The sequence below is a fragment of the Cyprinodon tularosa genome, unplaced genomic scaffold (assembly GCF_016077235.1).
Source record: "Cyprinodon tularosa strain WSP-4 unplaced genomic scaffold, ASM1607723v1 ctg309, whole genome shotgun sequence".
NCBI lineage: Eukaryota > Metazoa > Chordata > Actinopteri > Cyprinodontiformes > Cyprinodontidae > Cyprinodon > Cyprinodon tularosa.
The window spans coordinates 784,459-804,839 of NW_024039018.1; the positions used below are offsets into that span (position 1 = coordinate 784,459).

Here is a 20,381-nt window from a genome sequence, read left to right on the forward strand (position 1 = left end):
AGAATTTTCCAATTAATGCAGCTCTCTTTTAGCCTAGTAAACTAGCCCCACCCACCAGCAGCCAATATCAAGCCTCGATCAATGCCCCAGGCCCTGGAACCGGCGGACCAATCACAACGCAGGGATGTGTTTTCAATATCTGGATGCAAAGCGGGCGGGGTTTGAGGGCGTGACGACAAAGACTTGGGGTTTTCGTTAAAACGCGTGCAGGAAGTGGCTATACGTTCTTCATTTTTAAGGAGGACGTATTCATGGTTTTACCGACAGGCTGTTTGTTTACACTTCCCCACCAGCTTTCTGTCGGGCTTCCTACATCACAGTCAGTTGCTCATTGGTCAGAGCATTGGCCAATAGGCACAGACATGGTTAGAAAAACAATGATTGTTCTCATTAACAATCTTCTAATGTCTCATTCATCAGGGCCAGACTAAATTACACATTTAATCTCACATTTAGTCTGGTTCATCAGGCTCTTTTTATATTTGAATCCCCCACCCAGCCCCCTCCCTACATCTGGTGTAGAACCGCCCCTGCTCCAGCTGGATTTAACAGGAACAGACGGATCGATCATCCATCTTCCTCCCTTCCCTCCTCCTAGTTGTCGTCACCAGGAGGAGGAGGAGGAGTGCAGCATCAGCATCGCTTCCTGCTCTGATGTTTTCCAGCTCCTGGTTCCTCCTCTGAACCTTTGATCGATGCTTTTTGGAGCCGCGCCGATCGTCGCTCCGCTCCGCATGGAGCCGGGCTGTCTGGGAGGAGGCGGCAGGCGATGAGCTGACTGTCCGCAAGGAGAGCTTTGATTCCGGGATGAGGCCTGTGCGGCTCCCCGCCGGCAGGAGGCCCCGCGCCGCCGGCAGGCAGCGGCAGCAGGGCGGGGTGGGCAGCATCATCAGCAGCGTCCTGAGGAAACGGGACGGGATCTCCAGAAGCGCTCCGCGGCTGCTCTGCACCCTGGAGCCAGGTGCGCAGCTCCCGTCTGGACCTGCTGGTTCCGACAAAATAAAAGCCCTGAATTGATTCTGTTTAGAAACATTTAATGAGAAACTGGATCCTTAAATGAGACCGATAAACTTCCAGTTTAACCCTTTTATTGTAAAATCAAATCAAAGCTTTTTTTTTTATTATTATTTCTGCTCGGATGCAGAACTCCGGCTTTTATTTTAGATTTTACTTTGATTATAAACCACTTCCGGTTAGGTCGCGCGGTGGAGCCACTGTAATCCCGCTGCAGTGTAGGAATATAATCCCATACGTGGAAGTGGGAGGAGATTTCCAGGTTAATCCTCCATCGGAACCGAGAAGCGAGTCTGCAGCGGGAGCAGAATGGCGCAGGAGGATCCAGCAGCACCGGACCCTGCAGGTTCATGGAGCTCTATCTGTGCTGGAGACCCAGGGGGCCCGATTTAGGATTCAGCACTGCGTGGAAGTGGACAGCAGCTAAACTTTAATAGGTCATAAAAAGATGGAAAAGGATTAGGGACTCCTGGAAATGATTTTATTCATCTTATTTATGAAACCTTGAGGCTTTTCTCTAAATCCTGATTTTTCTGCATTATTTTTTCTTTTTAGGCAGTGATTGTTTTTGTTTGTTCAGACATCAGCCTGTGTTTCCTCCACCCCTGAACTCCCCATTAAGTCCCTCTTCTTCTTTGTTCTCAGGTGTTGACACAAGGCTTAAATTCACCATTGAGCCATCGCTGGGGAACAATGGCTTCCAGCAGGTGAGTACAGAATTATCTGAAACCAGCCCAGCAGAAATCCCTTCAACATCTCTGTTTTTTGATAAACATAAATGAGACAAGAATTCATCATTTTATACAATTTCCTTCACTTAAAGGAATAGTACACCCAAAACATGATTAGCCTTCATTTTCTACTCAATTCAATTCAATTCAGTTTATTTATATAGCGCCAAATTCACAACACGTCATCTCAAGGCACTTTACAGTTCAACCAGATCATACAGTCAAATTGATACAAAGTTTTCTATCTAAGGAAAACCAGTTGATTGCATTGACTCATTGACTCAAATACAATCCCTCACATACAATCACCCCCATGCTGAACAACACTCTGGAGTACTTTTTTGATATCTCAAATGCATCTGGAGATCTGGGAGGCTTCTTGCTGTCTGCTGACATTCAGATGATGGAGGTCTGTGGCGCCCGAGGCAGAAAGGTCCATAAAAGTCCACAAAACGTGTCAATATTCCTCCATACTGGTCGTCCAATTTATTCCAAGTGTCCTGAGTGGGTAGCATCCAGAATTTACTCGAAACGAAGCCATTTAGAATGTTTTTAGAGCATAAACAGTAGTGTATAGGATTTCCTGAAAGCGCGCACAGGCGCGTTCACGACGCTACGGAAGCTGCTTTAAATTAGGCTGCTGGCCTAAAGGGGTCATAGAATGCAAAACAGAGTTTCCATTGTCATAGATGAATAACGATAGTTCAGTGGGTAAAATGGACGTACAGAGAAGTTCAAAGACCTCCTTTCTCTGCAAATCTCACAATTCTAAACTTCCACCATAAAACGAGTTAACGTAAACTCAGGGATGTTGCCTTCTTTGGTTCTGGCCTTTACTTTTGTCACACTGAAATTTGACATACAGACCAGCCCACTGGTTTACTGGCCCAAGAACATGAATAGAGGGACATGAAAGATGCCAGTTTAGCTGTTGAGCCTACAGTTGGGTTTACCTTTACAAGAATTACAAAGCAGGCAGTTTCTCTATTGAAAATGAGCCAGAATGGGTCACTGACTAGACCGGACCGGGCACTAGCTGCACTGTAGATGACCAAAATCCTAGAGGATTTTGAAAAAGAGGACGTCTGGTCACCCTACCATACCATAGTGAGTGAGTGAACGGCAGCTTTGCCCATTGTAAACCAACCAATCAGTGCACAGCTCATCTAAATATTCATAATCATACCATAAAAGAAAGAAAACCTGTTGTTAACCTTTTAACCAGGCTGCATTAGGGCTCATAGAACAGCAAATATGCCATTTTCAGCCCAACCAATGTTACACACCCTATTAGAGACCTGAAGGACCAAATACCCAATAGAATCATTGTATGACCCCTTTTAAGGAAATGTTTGTTTGTGTAAGGAGATTATTTTGGAGCCTTGTGTTTTTCCATTCTGGAAAGTATTGTGTACAGATGAAAATCACAAAGATAGACGATAAAAATGATCAAACTTTGATTCAATTCAAACTGAAATAGTCTTTTTTTTTCCCACAGTGGTATGACGCTCTGAAATCTGTGGCCCGGCTTCCAACTGGGATACCTAAAGAATGGAGGAAGAAGGTACCCACCATCAGCCCCATTTACACCACCCCCTGAAACCAATCTGTGCCGAGTTCTGACCGAGCTTGGATCGGTTAACTGTGCTGAGCTCAGTTCCTTACGACCGTTTACACACGGAGGCGGTTCCTCGCCTCCTAGTTACGACCTACGGTACCACTGCTCTCTAGAAACAAGCAAGCCCATGTGGCGGCGCCCGTAACATTCAGGAAGTTTGGCTATAGTTGAGATATTTTGTTATTTGCGGAGAATCAGGCGAAGAAGGCAGCCTTTGGTGAATTTGATTGACAGTCTGGTTTCTAGTAGTGGATACGGCAAACCATAGTCTAATCAGAGCGTACAGACGCAAGAAATGCCAGATGTTGAGGTTCGTCACACTGCTAACTAGAATCCTCACTGGAAATGGTGTGGCACGGTAGGGAGGCTAGTGTTTATATGTATGTCTGAAATTTATTGATCACAGAGGCTGACTGTAAGGAGATGATGCGGTCTACTCATGTTCTCTGTTATGTGAGAACCAAGTCGGGTAGTTTTGTGTCATTTAGACTCAACAGTTATCTCGGTTACCGATCTCTGCGCGGTTTCCAAAGGGTATTGTAAATGGGACTATAGACTTAGCAGGGGCGATCCAGGATTTGAAAAACCATTTGAAAAATTGAACCAGCTTTTATTTATCTAGAAGTGAGTCTTTGAGTTCACCTTCAGCTCACATCAAAACCAAGCAGAGGAACAGACTGGAAGTAGATAAGGTTTAGGTCTTAGGGAAATCATATTTACATGTCAAATCATTCTGGGTTAAACATGTATATTAATGTACTCTTTTTCAGACCATATCGTCCCAAAGTCTGTCTTAAAATCTGGGGGGTTGGGTTTCGTTATTTTATGCAGGCTACATCATCATCCTGAACACCTAAGTTCGGCCAATCATACAGTGGGGCAAAAAAGTATTTAGTCAGCCACCAATAGTGCAAGTTCTTCCACTTAAAAAGATGAGAGAGGCCGGTAATTTTCATCATAGATATACCTCAACTATGAGAGACAAAATGAGAAAAAAAATCCAGAAAATCACATTGTCTGATTTTTAAAGCTACAGTGTGTAATAATTACAGGGATATACAGTCAGAAATGTAATATATTATTCATAACTATGTTATTTATCATTATCTACGAGCTCAGCCTTTTAACCATAATATTTGCGTTTCCTTAGAATTCGTTATTTATAATTACATAGGAGCGGGTCTCGCAGCCATGGAGGCAGACATCTTTGCGCTACGGCAGCGCAGAGCCAACAAACTAGCGATTGCGAGATCGCCCATTACGCTCGAAAGTAACTACGGCAAGTTGAGAGAGATGAACTGAGACGGTACTGAACAATAGATGGCAGTATTAAAATTATCTATGTAAACAAACCTCATCACTTGAGAAGGTAGGTGATGCGGACGGCGTGGAAGACATTTTGTCCCGTAACGCTCGCCGTACTGTTGGGGGGGAGAAGCGGTGGGGGGGAGATGTTCATGTTGCTGCGGTCTGCAGTCTGGACGTTAGATGTCGCTGAAAATTACACACTGTAGCTTTAAAGAGTTTGTACATTTATGTCTCACTGTATAATTTTATTTCTACCTACATACATTTGTTTTTTGTATTTTTGGTGGCAATTAATTGTATGCTTATTTATTTATTGAGCATTTATTTATTTCTGTATTTATCTTTAAATATGGCAGAGTTGGTCCTCCATACAAGCACTCATAAAAGGTATAACTGACCGAAGATGAAGAATCATTTGTCAAAATAAAATATAGTAACGACAAATTGGTAACTACAAATCAGAGCATAATTCTTCTTGTATTCCCCAAAACTGAAACAGTTTGTTTAAATTATTAGATGCAGATTATCGGTACTTCATCATACCAGGAAGCAGATTTCTCATCTCGATCAAAATATTGATTTTATACTAAGAGTCATAAATGTTTAATGAAATCCAGTCACAACAACCTCCATTGCAGCCAGAATGAATGAAGAGATGCGGGGTTTGGAAGTAGAGAACATCCTAATTATCCCGATTACAAAGTCCCACAACAAAACGAAAATGTTTGCACAGAAACGTGTGATTGATGGTGAGTTTTGATGATGTTATATTAAATGAAGCGTTCATTGCCACATGTTTTTATCCTATGAATTAAATAATATTGTGCCTTAAGGTCAGAGAAAGTCGGAGCAGAGCAGGACGGAGCAGAGGCTGTAGGCTTTGCTTTGTGCAGGCGGGAGTGGTTGCAGAGGATATAGGATGAGTTTCGACCGCAGAGCCGGTGTAGATGACAGCTACTGGCGGTTCATGTTAATAGAACGAAATATGTATCAAATATTTATGATGGTCTCCCAAATGGGGGTGCGTGCGGCCCCCGTCTCTATCTGCCACAGCTTAGTAATGACCATGTGACCTCAGTTAGAGCTCAGACTAACCAACTAACCCGTCTGGAGTAGAAAGGAGCCCCTGTCAGCGGCGGACCAGTTGGACCTGTGAGACTGCTCCGATGTTCTTCCAGAATCCTCAGAGTTCCTGCTTCTCTGCTTCTACTCTTACAGGTTTGGCTAACGCTAGCAGACCACTACCTCCACAGCATCTCCATCGACTGGGAGAAAACTCTTCGTTTCGCCTTCAATGAGCGCAGCAACCCGGACGACGACTCCCTGGGCATCCAGATCGTCAAGGTAACCGGACTTGATCGTACTCTTAGGATGAGATGCAGAGTTTCAAATGGTGCAGGGCCTGTACTTGTATGCCGCTTTCTTAATTCAGGAAAGTTGACCAAAGCTTCACACCACATTCAGTCATTCACTCACACACTGATGGTGGTGAGCCCCACAGGCTGCCGTACACAGGCCCCAGCCGCCATCGGTAGGTCACACTGAGGCTTAAACTATCAACCGGCATCCCAATGGCCTTTCTGGAAACATGTGGCCAGATGTAGCTTCCATAAAGTAGAGAGGAGGAGCCTGGAGCACTTTTAATAGAACTCGATGCCAGATAGTACCTTCCTCTGTCGGTCCAGAACGTCTCAACTCTGTAAAACTGCTAGGAATACTTTCTATACACCCTCTGCTCTACATCAGCTGCACCTAGATATCCATCTGGTCTTAAAATGTTCATATCCCCCGTCCCAGGACCTGCACAGGACAGGCTGCAGTTCTTACTGTGGCCAGGAGGGGGAGCAGGACCGGGTGGTGCTGAAGCGGGTTCTGCTGGCCTACGCCCGCTGGGACAAGAGTGTTGGTTACTGTCAAGGGTTCAATGTTCTGGCTGCTCTGATCCTGGAGGTGACAGAAGGTGATGAGAGTGATGCGCTGAAGGTGAGCATGGGTCCAGCTTCAGCGAACGGTTCAGATACAAGAAACCTTTTCTGAACCTTTCTTTGACTATCATCAGGTGATGATTTACCTCATCGACAAGGTTCTGCCTGAAAGCTACTTTGCCAACAACCTGCGGGCTCTATCAGGTACGCCCAGCTTTATCCTGCTTTTAAAACCGGTCAGAACTACAGATCCAAGGAGCAACCTGTGAGTCACTGACCCGATTTAAATGCCCTACTGATGACCGGGTTCTCCAAAAGCCCAAAACCAATCCGACAGAAAATTGTCTCTTATGCTACGTTCAGAGGCAGCAGAAGCAGCTGGTTTACATGCAAATTCAATGGTTGATGCACATCTTGACTGCTGGAGTTGGAAAAATTGAACTTTTGCTGCTAGAAACGCTGTATCAACCAATCAGAGAAGCTGAGCAGGGAGCTGGCAGGGAGTCAGACACAGCACTGCTGATGCAGATCACTATTAACTCTCCCCTGAAACAGTTTATTAACGGCTAAATTAACTTAAAAGACTGAAAAATGCTGCCAAAACATGTTTGATTTAATTATTCTGGTGCCTGCAGTTTGGAGTACGTATGTGAAAAACTCCTTACTGCAACCGCGAACAGTTGAGAAGCGACCAGGCCAGAGGCTGCTGTTGAGCAAGATTCCCAATAAGGAAATAATATTTAAAAGCAGGATGGTAATCTGGATGAACTGACTGCACAGAGGAAGTTTTCAGGTGGACTTTCTCCCTTAAAAAACATATTAAAACTACTTTTTACCCACTTATAACATCAAATATAGCAGCCATTGTTCCAGGCAAAGAAAGGATAGGGTAGCTCCACCCATCACGCATCAGACCCACTTATTGACCGTGCACTTAGATCAGCAAAGATGCTTTAGCCACACATCAGAACTAAACTTGTTTAAGCATCAAAAATGAAGCAGAATGTGCATTTTTGTTTCTGAACGTAGCCTTAGAGGTTGTGCCGTTTAGCTAATTGAAAGTCAGCGTGGATGAAAAACGCCTGACAAGATTTCCTGCATAGGGCTTGGTGGCTCGAACTGAGATAGACACCAGGTCTATTCTACTCTGAGCTATGCAGCCATTCAGTGGTATTTCATGGGCTTGATAGGAAGAGAGACGAGGTTACAAAGTAAAGCAACATCTACTTTGTGGGAAAATGCAAAGTAAGATCTGTTAATCGCAGAGTAAACAGTCAGTCTTGGAGTCATATAGACATACAGCAGGCAGAACAGACTTTGAAAAATATGATATGATGGCCTGCTTGGAGAATAGCAGAGGGAACTGGATCCAGCTGCTCCTTCTAAAAGTCCTGCTTGCAGTCCTGAACCCATCCTCTTCTCTTCTTGGTGTAACTATGCAGACATAGTGTGTAAATGTTGTGGTTCTGTCCGTCTCCTGGCTCCAGTGGACATGGCGGTGTTCAGGGATCTGCTGCGGGTCAAGCTGCCCATGCTGTCTCAGCACCTTCAGCACCTGCAGAGAGCTGCTAACAGGGAGGCTGGAGGTAAAGATCTGCAGACACCAGATAGGACCTTAAGGAAGTTCTCCAGCTGAAGGCTGCTTGTGCTTCCAGGAAGCTACGAGCCTCCGCTCACCAACGTCTTCACCATGCAGTGGTTTCTCACCATGTTCGCCACCTGCCTTCCGGCGCCCACAGTCCTCAAGATCTGGGACTCGGTTTTCTTTGAGGGATCGGAGGTTCTGTTCCGTGTGGCCCTGGCTATCTGGGACCGACTGGGAGAGTAAGTCCAGCTTTGTTTGGTTCACTTAATCTTCAGAACTCCTAAGTGGACCCGGTCTGTGCTCTGCAGGAGAATCGAGGAGTGCCAGTCAGCAGATGAGTTCTACAGCACCATGGGCTGCTTGACGCAGGAGATGCTGGAGGAGAACCTCATCGACCCAACTGAGCTCATGCAGGTACCTGATGGACCCAGAATCTAAACGTCCTCTGGAATCAGAACTGAGGAACTAACTCCGCCTCCTCCTCGTCTGTCAGGAGGTTTACTCCATGGCCGTGTTCCCGTTCCCCCAGCTGGCCGAGCTCAGGGAGAAGTACACCTACAACATCACTCCATTCCCGACCTCGGTGAAGTCCAACGGGAGGTGAGTTACTGAAGCCCGACTGGGCTCAGAACGGTTCCAGCTAAGCATAGCTGGAATTTCCAGAGTTTATTTCAACGTCCAGATACTGTGTCTCCATCCTTCTCTTCTCTTCTGTGTCCTTTCCTTCTATCCTTCCTGCCCTCATTACCTTGTGTCCTTTCCATGTATCCTTCCTAATCATCCTTCATGCCTGCATTCTCTTGTAACCTCTCCTTCCATCCTTCCTGTTTTCATTCCCTTGTGTCCTCTCCTTCCATCCTTCCTGTTTTCATTCCCTTGTGTCCTCTCCTTCCGTCCTTCCTGCTTTCATTCTCTTGTAACCTCTCCTTCCATCCTTCCTGTTTTCATTCACTTGTGTCCTCTCCTTCCATCCTTTCTGCTTTCATTCCCTTGTGTCCTCTCCTTCCATCCTTCCTGCTTTCATTCCCTTGTGTCCTCTCCTTCCATCCTTCCTGCTTTCATTCCTTTGTGTCCTCTCCTTCCATCCTTCCTGCTTTCATTCCCTTGTGTCCTCTCCTTCCATCCTTCCTGCTTTCATTCCCTTGTGTCCTCTCCTTCCATCCTTCCTGCTTTCATTCCTTTGTGTCCTCTCCTTCCATCCTTCCTGCTTTCATTCCCTTGTGTCCTCTCCTTCCATCCTTCCTGTTTTCATTCTCTTGTGTCCTCTCCTTGCATCCTTCCTGCCTTCATTCCTTTGTGTCCTCTCCTTCCATCCTTCCTGTTTTCATTCCCTTGTGTCCTCTCCTTCCATCCTTTCTGTTTTCATTCCCTTGTGTCCTCTCCTTCCATCCTTCCTGCTTTCATCCCTTTGTGTCCTCTCCTTCCATCCTTCCTGCTTTCATTCCTTTGTGTCCTCTCCTTCCATCCTTCCTGCTTTCATTCCCTTGTGTCCTCTCCTTCCATCCTTCCTGTTTTCATTCCCTTGTGTCCTCTCCTTCCATCCTTCCTGCCTTCATTCCTTTGTGTCCTCTCCTTCCATCCTTCCTGCCTTCATTCCTTTGTGTCCTCTCCCTCCATCCTTCCTGCCTTCATTCCCTTGTGTCCTCTCCTTCCATCCTTCCTGTTTTCATTCTCTTGTGTCCTCTGCCTCCATCCTTCCTGCCTTCATTCCCTTGTGTCCTCTCCTTCCATCCTTCATGCCTTCATTCCTTTGTGTCCTCTCCCTCCATCCTTCCTGCCTTCATTCCTTTGTGTCCTCTCCCTCCATCCTTCCTGCTTTCATTCCCTTGTGTCCTCTCCTTCCATCCTTCCTGCTTTCATTCCCTTGTGTCCTCTCCTTCCATCCTTCCTGCTTTCATTCCCTTGTGTCCTCTCCTTCCATCCTTCCTGTTTTCATTCCCTTGTGTCCTCTCCTTCCATCCTTCCTGCCTTCATTCCTTTGTGTCCTCTCCCTCCATCCTTCCTGCCTTCATTCCTTTGTGTCCTCTCCTTCCATCCTTCCTGTTTTCATTCCCTTGTGTCCTCTCCCTCCATCCTTCCTGTTTTCATTCCCTTGTGTCCTCTCCCTCCATCCTTCCTGTTTTCATTCCCTTGTGTCCTCTCCTTCCATCCTTCCTGTTTTCATTCTCTTGTGTCCTCTCCTTCCATCCTTCCTGCCTTCCTTCCTTTGTTTCCTCTCCCTCCATCCTTCCTGCCTTCATTCCTTTGTGTCCTCTCCCTCCATCCTTCCTGTTTTCATTCTCTTGTGTCCTCTCCTTCCATCCTTCCTGTTTTCATTCCCTTGTGTCCTCTCCTTCCACCCTTCCCGTTTTCATTCTCTTGTGTCCTCTCCTTCCATCCTTCCTGCCTTCATTCCTTTGTGTCCTCTCCTTCCTTCCTTCCTGTTTTCATTCCCTTGTGTCCTCTCCTTCCATCCTTCCTGTTTTCATTCTCTTGTGTCCTCTCCTTCCATCCTTCCTGCCTTCATTCCTTTGTGTCCTCTCCCTCCATCCTTCCTGCCTTCATTCCTTTGTGTCCTCTCCCTCCATCCTTCCTGTTTTCATTCCCTTGGTTCCTCTCCTTCCATCCTTCCTGTTTTCATTCTCTTGTGTCCTCTCCTTCCATCCTTCCTGTTTTCATTCCCTTGTGTCCTCTCCTTCCATCCTTCCTGCTTTCATTCCCTTGTGTCCTCTCCTTCCACCCTTCCTGCTTTCATTCCCTTGTGTCCTCTCCTTCCACCCTTCCCGTTTTCATTCCCTTGTGTCCTCTCCTTCCATCCTTCCTGCTTTCATTCCTTTGTGTCCTCTCCTTCCATCCTTCCTGCCTTCATTCCTTTGTGTCCTCTCCCTCCATCCTTCCTGCCTTCATTCCTTTGTGTCCTCTCCTTCCATCCTTCCTGCCTTCATTCCTTTGTTTCCTCTCCCTCCATCCTTCCTGTTTTCATTCTCTTGTGTCCTCTCCTTCCATCCTTCCTGTTTTCATTCTCTTGTGTCCTCTCCTTCCATCCTTCCTGCTTTCATTCCCTTGTGTCCTCTCCTTCCACCCTTCCCGTTTTCATTCTCTTGTGTCCTCTCCTTCCATCCTTCCTGCCTTCATTCCTTTGTGTCCTCTCCTTCCATCCTTCCTGTTTTCATTCCCTTGTGTCCTCTCCTTCCATCCTTCCTGTTTTCATTCTCTTGTGTCCTCTCCTTCCATCCTTCCTGCCTTCATTCCTTTGTGTCCTCTCCCTCCATCCTTCCTGCCTTCATTCCTTTGTGTCCTCTCCCTCCATCCTTCCTGTTTTCATTCCCTTGTGTCCTCTCCTTCCTGTTTTCATTCTCTTGTGTCCTCTCCTTCCATCCTTCCTGTTTTCATTCCCTTGTGTCCTCTCCTTCCATCCTTCCTGCTTTCATTCCCTTGTGTCCTCTCCTTCCACCCTTCCTGCTTTCATTCCCTTGTGTCCTCTCCTTCCACCCTTCCCGTTTTCATTCCCTTGTGTCCTCTCCTTCCATCCTTCCTGCTTTCATTCCTTTGTGTCCTCTCCTTCCATCCTTCCTGCCTTAATTCCTTTGTGTCCTCTCCCTCCATCCTTCCTGCCTTCATTCCTTTGTGTCCTCTCCTTCCATCCTTCCTGCCTTCATTCCTTTGTTTCCTCTCCCTCCATCCTTCCTGTTTTCATTCTCTTGTGTCCTCTCCTTCCATCCTTCCTGTTTTCATTCCCTTGTGTCCTCTCCTTCCATCCTTCCTGCCTTCATTCCTTTGTGTCCTCTCCTTCCATCCTTCCTGTTTTCATTCCCTTGTGTCCTCTCCTTCCATCCTTCCTGTTTTCATTCTCTTGTGTCCTCTCCTTCCATCCTTCCTGTTTTCATTCCCTTGTGTCCTCTCCTTCCATCCTTTCTGCTTTCATTCCCTTGTGTCCTCTCCTTCCATCCTTCCTGTTTTCATTCTCTTGTGTCCTCTCCTTCCATCCTTCCTGCCTTCATTCCTTTGTGTCCTCTCCCTCCATCCTTCCTGCCTTCATTCCTTTGTGTCCTCTCCCTCCATCCTTCCTGTTTTCATTCCCTTGTGTCCTCTCCTTCCATCCTTCCTGTTTTCATTCTCTTGTGTCCTCTCCTTCCATCCTTCCTGTTTTCATTCCCTTGTGTCCTCTCCTTCCACCCTTCCTGCTTTCATTCCCTTGTGTCCTCTCCTTCCACCCTTCCCGTTTTCATTCCCTTGTGTCCTCTCCTTCCATCCTTCCTGCTTTCATTCCCTTGTGTCCTCTCCTTCCACCCTTCCCGTTTTCATTCCCTTGTGTCCTCTCCTTCCATCCTTCCTGCCTTCATTCCTGTGTGTCCTTCCTTTCTTCTGTCCTTTCTGATTCCCTCCATCCTTTATTCCTTGTGTCCTATTTTCTGTTTTCCCATGCATCCTCCTTTCCTCCTATCCTCCCTTACATCCACCATATTAATCTATTAATGGTTTGGGCAGGAATTCCTGCGTTCTTGTGCAGGAGAAGCTCCTGAACTTTCCAGGAGCTTTGGCCTCCATCAGGAACCAGCTGAACTATAACCTCAGAGATGTCCACCTTCCATCCTAACAGCTGTCCTTCTCCCAGCAGCGGTCCTGGCGGCTGGGACAGCGAGGACGATGTTGACGTCGATGACGAAGACTCTGTGACAGCGGCGCTCGGCTGTCTGGGGCCACTGGGCGGACTTTTGGCCCCTGAGCTGCAGAGATACCAGAAACATCTCAGAGGTTGGTGACCAGTCCAAAGAGAAATGATCTGGACCCTCATGATCAAACCAAAACTTTCAAGTTCTACTGAAAATGTAAATATTTTCCAAAAAAAATAGCAAACAGCTTTAAACTTTAAAGAGTTTTTAGACGATGATACAAAAACTCTGATTCAACGTTTCATTTCATGAGGATCTGAAATTTATAGCAGGCTTTTAAATCAATTCCTTCAACCATCTTTGTGTCACGTGTTTCTATCCAGACCAGCGAGTCGAACAGGAGAGCTTTGCTGAGGTGAGCCCAGGAGCAGTGGGAGGAAGTGCTAAAGCGGAGCATCAAGCGGCCATCAACAGCATGATGATGGAGAGGATGAGCACGGACATCACTGCACTGAAGAAGCAGTACACTCGGATTAAGAGGCGGCAGCAGCAACAGGCTATGCAATTCTACATCCGCACAGGTGAGGGCGCACCATCCCGGTTCTCTGCCCCCAAGATCCTAGTTTAGGATTCATTCATGGAAACAGCATTCTGTGGATCAAAGAGGCAACAAGTTGGACCCTGGAGGTCCTGAAGGTTTGATCATGCTGTGTGACTCGCAGGACCTGGACCTGAGGTGGCCACAGACCCAGAGGTTCTTCAGGACGGTTCCCTCAAACGCATCGGCAGTGCTGAGCCCAACAGTGATGGTAGTGGAGTTTAAATATGCAGAACTTCTGAGGGACTAAACGGTGGCGGGCTAGACTATCTGAAGACACTGGCTCTGTTCTCTGTAGAATAATGACAAACATTCATCTCTCATTGGAGAGATTTATCTCTGCGTTTCACCCATCCCCTCGGAGAGCAGTGGGCTGCCACCGTGGGGCGCCCGGCGAGCAACCAGGGGTTAAGGGTTTGCTCAGAGAGCAAGAGTGGCAGGCTGTGGGAGTGGGGCTTAGAACCTCAGGATACCACGTTCTATTCCCTAACCACTAGGCTGCCACTCCCCTCTTGTGGGTAGTGTGGCCTGGCGGTAAGGACATTACGCTTGTGACATTGTAATGACAATAAAGGAAACAAACATTCAAGCAGACGAGGAGTCAGCTCCCATATCAGAGGATGAAGAGAGCACATCTAGTTAGTCACAATCAGAGAAACAGGACTACACTGGAAAATAGGCAGATCTCCAACATCTATTAACAAAGGTGTTGATGGCAGCAGCACAGCTGATATTTCTCTCCAGGATGGAGTCACAGCCAAACAGGAACAGACCAGATGTCAGGTCCAAAGTCAGAGCAGTCATCCAGCAGGACAATTTAGAAAAGCTTTACTGACTTGATTTTTCCAGCTGGATTTGGTACCGGCTCATGCTGTTAAAGGTACCAAACCAGCTTTAGTCTCCATGGTAATGCCAGAAATCTAAACTCCACAAACTCTCTGGGCTGTTGTTACACCAATTACTAATAATGCAGAAGCTCTGTTAGCACCAAATCTAGTGATTTTTTTTTCTGCTACTGGAGACTTTGGCGACAACATCTAAACCAGTGGTAACCATTTAAAAATCTGCGGGGTGAATAAAAAAATAAAAAATTCAACCAGTAAAGGTCCGGGGACATTTTTAATTAGCTGTTACTATAAACAGAATTTAACAATGAAAATAAAATGAGGTGTTTATGCTTTCATGTTATACATTAAATTTTTAAATAAAAAAAAAAAATATATATATATAAAAAAAAGAACATTTTTCCATTTAAAAATCTTAAGTGTTTTTTGAAGTAGAGAACAACAATCTTTCAGTTTGTTATATAGACATTTTCCTGCTTCACATATTTTCTTAAATAACCTGAACTGACCGTTTATTATTATTATTTTCTTTCTTTTTTCTGTCTTAATGTTGGCAGTGGGCTTTATGCTGCCCTGCAAGGCTTTAAACCTGGGTTTAACCGGAGACTAAGCCATTCTAAAGCACATATCAAGGAGCTCATTTTGAGCCTGGATCCAGATTTATTTCTGATTCTGTTCATGGTGGAGAATCCTGCTTCACAGCAGCAGGTTGAGCCAAACTTCCTCTAAATGTCCTGAGTCCGCTCCGGACGGCCAGGTCAAGATCCACTATTGCAATCTCACCAAACAGGAAAAAGAACGGCGTGAAGATCCGGTTTGTCAAATTAAAATATAGTAACAACAGATCGGTAACTACAAATTAGAGCATAATTCTTCTATATTTTAGTGGATGCAAACTATTGGTCCTTCAACAGACCAGGAAGCAGATTTCTCATCTCCATCAGAAACTGAACATCTGCTGGATGCTGATAGGGATTTTTTAAATATGTCATATTAAATTAAGCGTTAATTTCTGCATGTTTTGCTCCTATGAATTTAATAATATCCAAGGAAGTCGGATCGGAGCAAGACAGGAACAGTGGAGGCTGTAGGCTTTGCTTTGAGCAGGAGGTCTGGAGCGCTGCGGTAACAGGAGAAGCGGCGCAAGTGACGTTTAGACACTGTCATCAGACAACGTGGGGTCATTTAGAATTGTTTTAAATCAGGTTGGGCCAGATTAGCCAGCAGATGGATCATTATCTGGACCGCGGTCCGCTAATCTGTGACCTCTGCTCTCCAGAGCAAGTAAATTGGTAACCCCGCCTCCTGCTCTATCTGATTCATGCAGCTATTATTTCATTCTAGTATTTCATTATTTCCTTCAAAAAATCTTTCATTCCTTTAGAGACAGCATGAAATGTCAGCTGAGTACAAAACATAGAGAGGAAAACAAGAAGAAAAGGGACAAGAAGAGAGGGACACAACCTAGAACCTAGAGTGTCTATTCTATTAAAGGAATAGTACACCCAAAACATGATTAGCCTTCATTTTCTACTCACCCCCATGCTGAACAACACTCTGGAGTACTTTTTTGATATCTCAAATGCATCTGGAGATCTGGGAGGCTTCTTGCTGTCTGCTGACATTCAAATAATGGAGGTCTATGGCGCCCGAGGCAGAAAGGTCCATAAAAGTCCACAAAAAACGTGTCAATATTCCTCCATACTGCTCGTCCAATGTATTCCAAGTGTCCTGAGTGGGTAGCATCCAGAATTTACTCGAAACGAAGTCATTTAGAATGTTTTTAGAGCATAAACAGTACTGTATAGGATTTCCTAATAGCGCGTTCACGACGCTACGGAAACCGCGGCAGACCAAACCAGATGAAAGTGCGCATTCAGCGTCTGCTCTGCCAATAATGCAAGCGTAGAAGAAGAAATGTGCTGTTTACCTGTGCAAAGAAAGAAACAACGAAAGAAAAATGTCTGAGGACTTCAGTGTTGAGGAAGAGCATGAGTTCTTTGCCGAGCTGAATGCGCACTTTCATCTGGTTTGGTCTGCCGGCTTCCGTAGCGCCGTGAACGCGCTTTTAGGAAATCCTATACACTACTGTTTATGCTCTAAAAACATTCTAAATGACTTTGTTTCGAGTAAATTCTGGATGCTACCCACTCAGGACACTTGGAATACATTGGACGAGCAGTATGGAGGAATATTGACACGTTTTTTTGTGGACTTTTATGGACCTTTCTGTCTCGGGCGCCATAGACCTCCATTATTTGAATGTCAGCAGACAGCAAGAAGCCTCCCAGATCTCCAGATGCATTTGAGATATCAAAAAAGTACTCCAGAGTGTTGTTCAGCATGGGGGGGAGTAGAAAATGAAGGCTAATCATGTTTTCGGTGTACTATTCCTTTAGCATTTCTCTATCTGGATCATGGGTCTGTTTTACATGTTGTCTTCTCAAGTCATAGGGCCCCCTGCCTGTCTCTGCCTAGGGCCCCTAATTTCCTAAACCCGCCCCTGCGCTACATTAAACGTATCTCACAGGTTGTAGTTGCGTCGTTCAGTGTGAACACAGAAGAACAACGTTTCCAATGAGGTTCTAGTTTCTGGAACACAGGAGTCACTACTGGAAATGAAAGACCTCCTAAAACGGATTGTGTTCAGGTTCTGCTGGGTGCTGAAAGGTCTGGGTTCTGCATGTTGACCTGCTTTACTGCTCATCCTGCTTCTCCTCCCCTGATCTGATCTCATGCTTCCTAACATCTCTCCACATATCAGGCATGTTCTGTTTTCAGGTTTCAACCAGGCTGTTCTTGGTTCTTTCACGTTCTAGAGCTCGGATAATCGCGGCACTCGGCCCGTTTTGACCCGGTTCTGTCTCTGTTTTCTCCTCCATCAGGCAAGTGTCCCGCCACACGTGTTCTGGCCTCCCAGCTCAACCAGTCCAGCTCCGTCATCAACCATCTGCTGCTGGACCGGAAACAGGCCGGTCCTTCCAGAACTTGCAGGCCCGTCTCTGCCGGTACTCCGCCCCTAACGGGCTCTCCGTCCAGGCGCTGCTGTTCGTCGCTGCTCTCCCGCAGCAGCAGATCTCCAGGGAGCTCCAGAGGTTCTCCTTGGCGGGCCCACGTCCGGCAGCATCGGAAAAACATGGCCCGGGCCCGGGCTCAGCTCGGGTTTGGAGATTCTGAGGAAAGGGAGGAGGAGGAGGAAGGGGGTTTGGTCCGGAGCAGGGAGGATGAGGAGGAGGCTCCACCTCCTGCAGGATGTGAAGCGGCTCCTCAGCCTGCAGAGGAGACAGAGGAGGTAAAGGTGGAGGAGGTGGTGGTGCAGCTGGATTCCCTGGACCTCGAAATGGGTACCGGGACCGACCCAGAACAGGAACCAGAAAGTAACGAGAGCAAACCTGCAGCCCTGACCCCTCCTTCTCCTCCTCCCTCCTCAAACGGACATTTGGACTCTGGTTCTGAAGCCCACTGTGCTCCAGCTTCACCTCCTCGTCCTCCAAGCTCCCCCCACAGCCTTCCTCCTGCACAACCTTCATCCTCCTCATCCTCTTCTCCACCTGCTCCGACCGCTCATGTTCCACCTTCCCCTTCTTCCTCGTTGACCTTCATTCCTGCACCAGGCTCTGCATCCCGCCTCCCATCATCTTCATCACCCCCTCCTCCCGTTTCTTCGCAGCACATCTTCTCCCCTTTTCCTTCAATAAAGCAGCCTAGAAAGTCTGTGGCAGCCAGGAACCTGGGCCTTTATGGACCCACATCCAGAACTCCCACGGTCCATTTCCCTCAACTGAGCCGCAACATGAACCGGAGCAGCGCCGTGGGTGCGGCAGGCAGGCGGTGAGGAGCGGCGCCTCAGAGAGGAGACAGGACCTCGGCGGGTCAGAAGCCCTTTAGCTGCTTATCTGAACTCCACAGCCGTTTCTGTGCTTTAGATGAGCAGGATGGATGAAGATCCTCCTGAGACGATGTCCTCCAGAACTTTGTAACCCAGTGAAATGATTCTGTCCTCTGGTTCTGATCCAGTAACCCAGAATGTACCGTCTGGATCAATAATGAAAGTATGATTGGGAACACTGACCTGCTGTCGACTCCGTTTGTTTTTAACCCCACATATAGAACTGGTCCTTCAGAGGTTCTGGAGGCTTACTGCTGAGAATCAGGCTGCTTTAAAGGAATAGTACACCCAAAACATGATTAGCCTTCATTTTCTACTCACCCCCATGCTGAACAACACTCTGGAGTACTTTTTTGATATCTCAAATGCATCTGGAGATCTGGGAGGCTTCTTGCTGTCTGCTGACATTCAAATAATGGAGGTCTATGGCGCCCGAGGCAGAAAGGTCCATAAAAGTCCACAAAAAACGTGTCAATATTCCTCCATACTGCTCGTCCAATGTATTCCAAGTGTCCTGAGTGGGTAGCGTCCAGAATTTACTCGAAACAAAGTCATTTAGAATGTTTTTACAGCATAAACAGTAGTGTATAGGATTTCCTGAAAGCGCGTTCACGACGCTACGGAAGCCGGCAGACCAAACCAGATGAAAGTGTGCATTCAGTGTCTGCTCTGCCAATAATGCAAGCGTAGAAGAAGAAATGTGCTGTTTACCTGTGCAAAGAAAGAAACAACGAAAGAAAAATGTCTGAGGACTTCAGTGTTGAGGAAGAGCATGAGTTCTTTGCCGAGCTGAATGCGCTGGTTTGGTCTGCCGGCTTCCGTAGCGTCGTGAACGCGCATGTGCGCGCTTTCAGGAAATCCTATACACTACTGTTTATGCTCTAAAAACATTCTAAATGACTTCGTTTCGAGTAAATTCTGGATGCTACCCCTCAGGACACTTGGAATACATTGGACGAGCAGTATGGAGGAATATTGACACGTTTTTTTGTGGACTTTTATGGACCTTTCTGTCTCGGTCACCATAGACCTCCATTATTTGAATGTCAGCAGACAGCAAGAAGCCTCCCAGATCTCCAGATGCATTTGAGATATCAAAAAAGTACTCCAGAGTGTTGTTCAGCATGGGGGTGAGTAGAAAATGAAGGCTAATCATGTTTTGGGTGTACTATTCCTTTAAGGGCTGGTTAATGGAAAGTCTGGAAGGTAGAAATGCTCATTCCAGAGCATTTAGGAGGGTCTAGAACTGGTTCCGGGTCCATCTGGTTCCTGACCTTTGGCTTTAGTTGGGTTAGTTTCCACAGAAGCAGGCAGACATGCAGAGAGGAACGGATTCACCTTTAAACACAGAAATCCTTCTGACCTCTAATATATCTGAAGGCTCAGTAAAGGAAGTAATCGGATCAGAACCCGGAACCGGAGCAGGTCAGAGAGAATTCCATCGTCTAATTAGATGTTCCGACCCCCCAGCACTGGGTTTCCTGTTTATGCAGAACGCTCTCAGAACCGGACCCTGCTGGTTTAACCCTTTCTGGTACCATGAGGTTGGTGTTAAGGAGGTTCTGCTCCTGCATCATCTCCCAGGATTCCTTTAGTTGACAGTGAGAGGGTTGGATGCCATATTAATGTTGGATAGCTTTTATATTCAATTCCCAGCCTGCTGGGAATTTATATTTCTGATACTTCAAGATGTTTATTGCCCTCCCCTGTGGGGGGGGGGGGGGGGGGGGGAATATCTTATTTAATCAGATATTATTTCAGCTGTTATATACTGTTTATGAACACACGCCCTACTAGCTGTGTGTTAGAACAATAAATGAAAGAGTGATTCCAGCACTAATCATGGTCAAACAGTTATTTCTGCACAAACATGGAATAAATTCACCATAACTTCTGTTCAAAATATAAAAGTTTATTGACAAAAATCATTCAGCTCCAAGTCAAACATATTTCAGTTTAAAACTCTCAACTAAGACTAATGAAACTAAACTAAACTACTATGTACAAAGAGGAAGGGTACGGAAGAGGATTAGGGCCACTGAAAAAAAAAAAAAAAGTTAACTGATTTTTTTTTATTTTATTTCAGTATAGTATGGGGAAAAAGTCAGAATTCTGACTTTAATGTCAGAATTCTGACTTTTTTCTCAGAATTCTGACCTTAATCTCAGAATTCTGACTTTAATCTCAGAATTCTGACCTTAATCTCAGAATTCTGACCTTAATCTCAGAATTCTGACTTTAATCTCAGAATTCTGACTTTAATCTCAGAATTCTGA

General features: G+C 46.1%; 1 protein-coding gene across 6 annotated transcripts in view; it reads left to right on the forward strand.

The window, feature by feature from the left end:
• Positions 1 to 18,287, forward strand: part of tbc1d30 (TBC1 domain family, member 30) — a 30,178-nt gene extending 11,891 nt beyond the window's left edge. The window contains exons 1-14 of one of the 6 annotated variants that reach the window (XM_038292133.1): positions 582 to 961; positions 1,660 to 1,721; positions 3,244 to 3,309; positions 5,890 to 6,015; positions 6,469 to 6,654; positions 6,731 to 6,800; positions 8,084 to 8,182; positions 8,252 to 8,420; positions 8,490 to 8,595; positions 8,675 to 8,781; positions 12,761 to 12,915; positions 13,157 to 13,354; positions 13,496 to 13,582; positions 17,102 to 18,287. In XM_038292133.1, the coding sequence (XP_038148061.1) occupies positions 808 to 961; positions 1,660 to 1,721; positions 3,244 to 3,309; positions 5,890 to 6,015; positions 6,469 to 6,654; positions 6,731 to 6,800; positions 8,084 to 8,182; positions 8,252 to 8,420; positions 8,490 to 8,595; positions 8,675 to 8,781; positions 12,761 to 12,915; positions 13,157 to 13,354; positions 13,496 to 13,582; positions 17,102 to 18,051 (2,535 nt within the window). In that variant the 5' untranslated portion in view covers positions 582 to 807 and the 3' untranslated portion in view covers positions 18,052 to 18,287. Of the gene's footprint in view, positions 1 to 581; positions 962 to 1,233; positions 1,361 to 1,659; positions 1,722 to 3,243; positions 3,310 to 5,889; positions 6,016 to 6,468; positions 6,655 to 6,730; positions 6,801 to 8,083; positions 8,183 to 8,251; positions 8,421 to 8,489; positions 8,596 to 8,674; positions 8,782 to 12,760; positions 12,916 to 13,156; positions 13,355 to 13,495; positions 13,583 to 17,101 lie in introns of those variants that run through there. The other 5 variants (XM_038292134.1, XM_038292136.1, XM_038292131.1 and 2 more) reach the window with 5 other exon arrangements.
• The last annotated feature ends 2,094 nt before the right edge of the window (positions 18,288 to 20,381 follow it).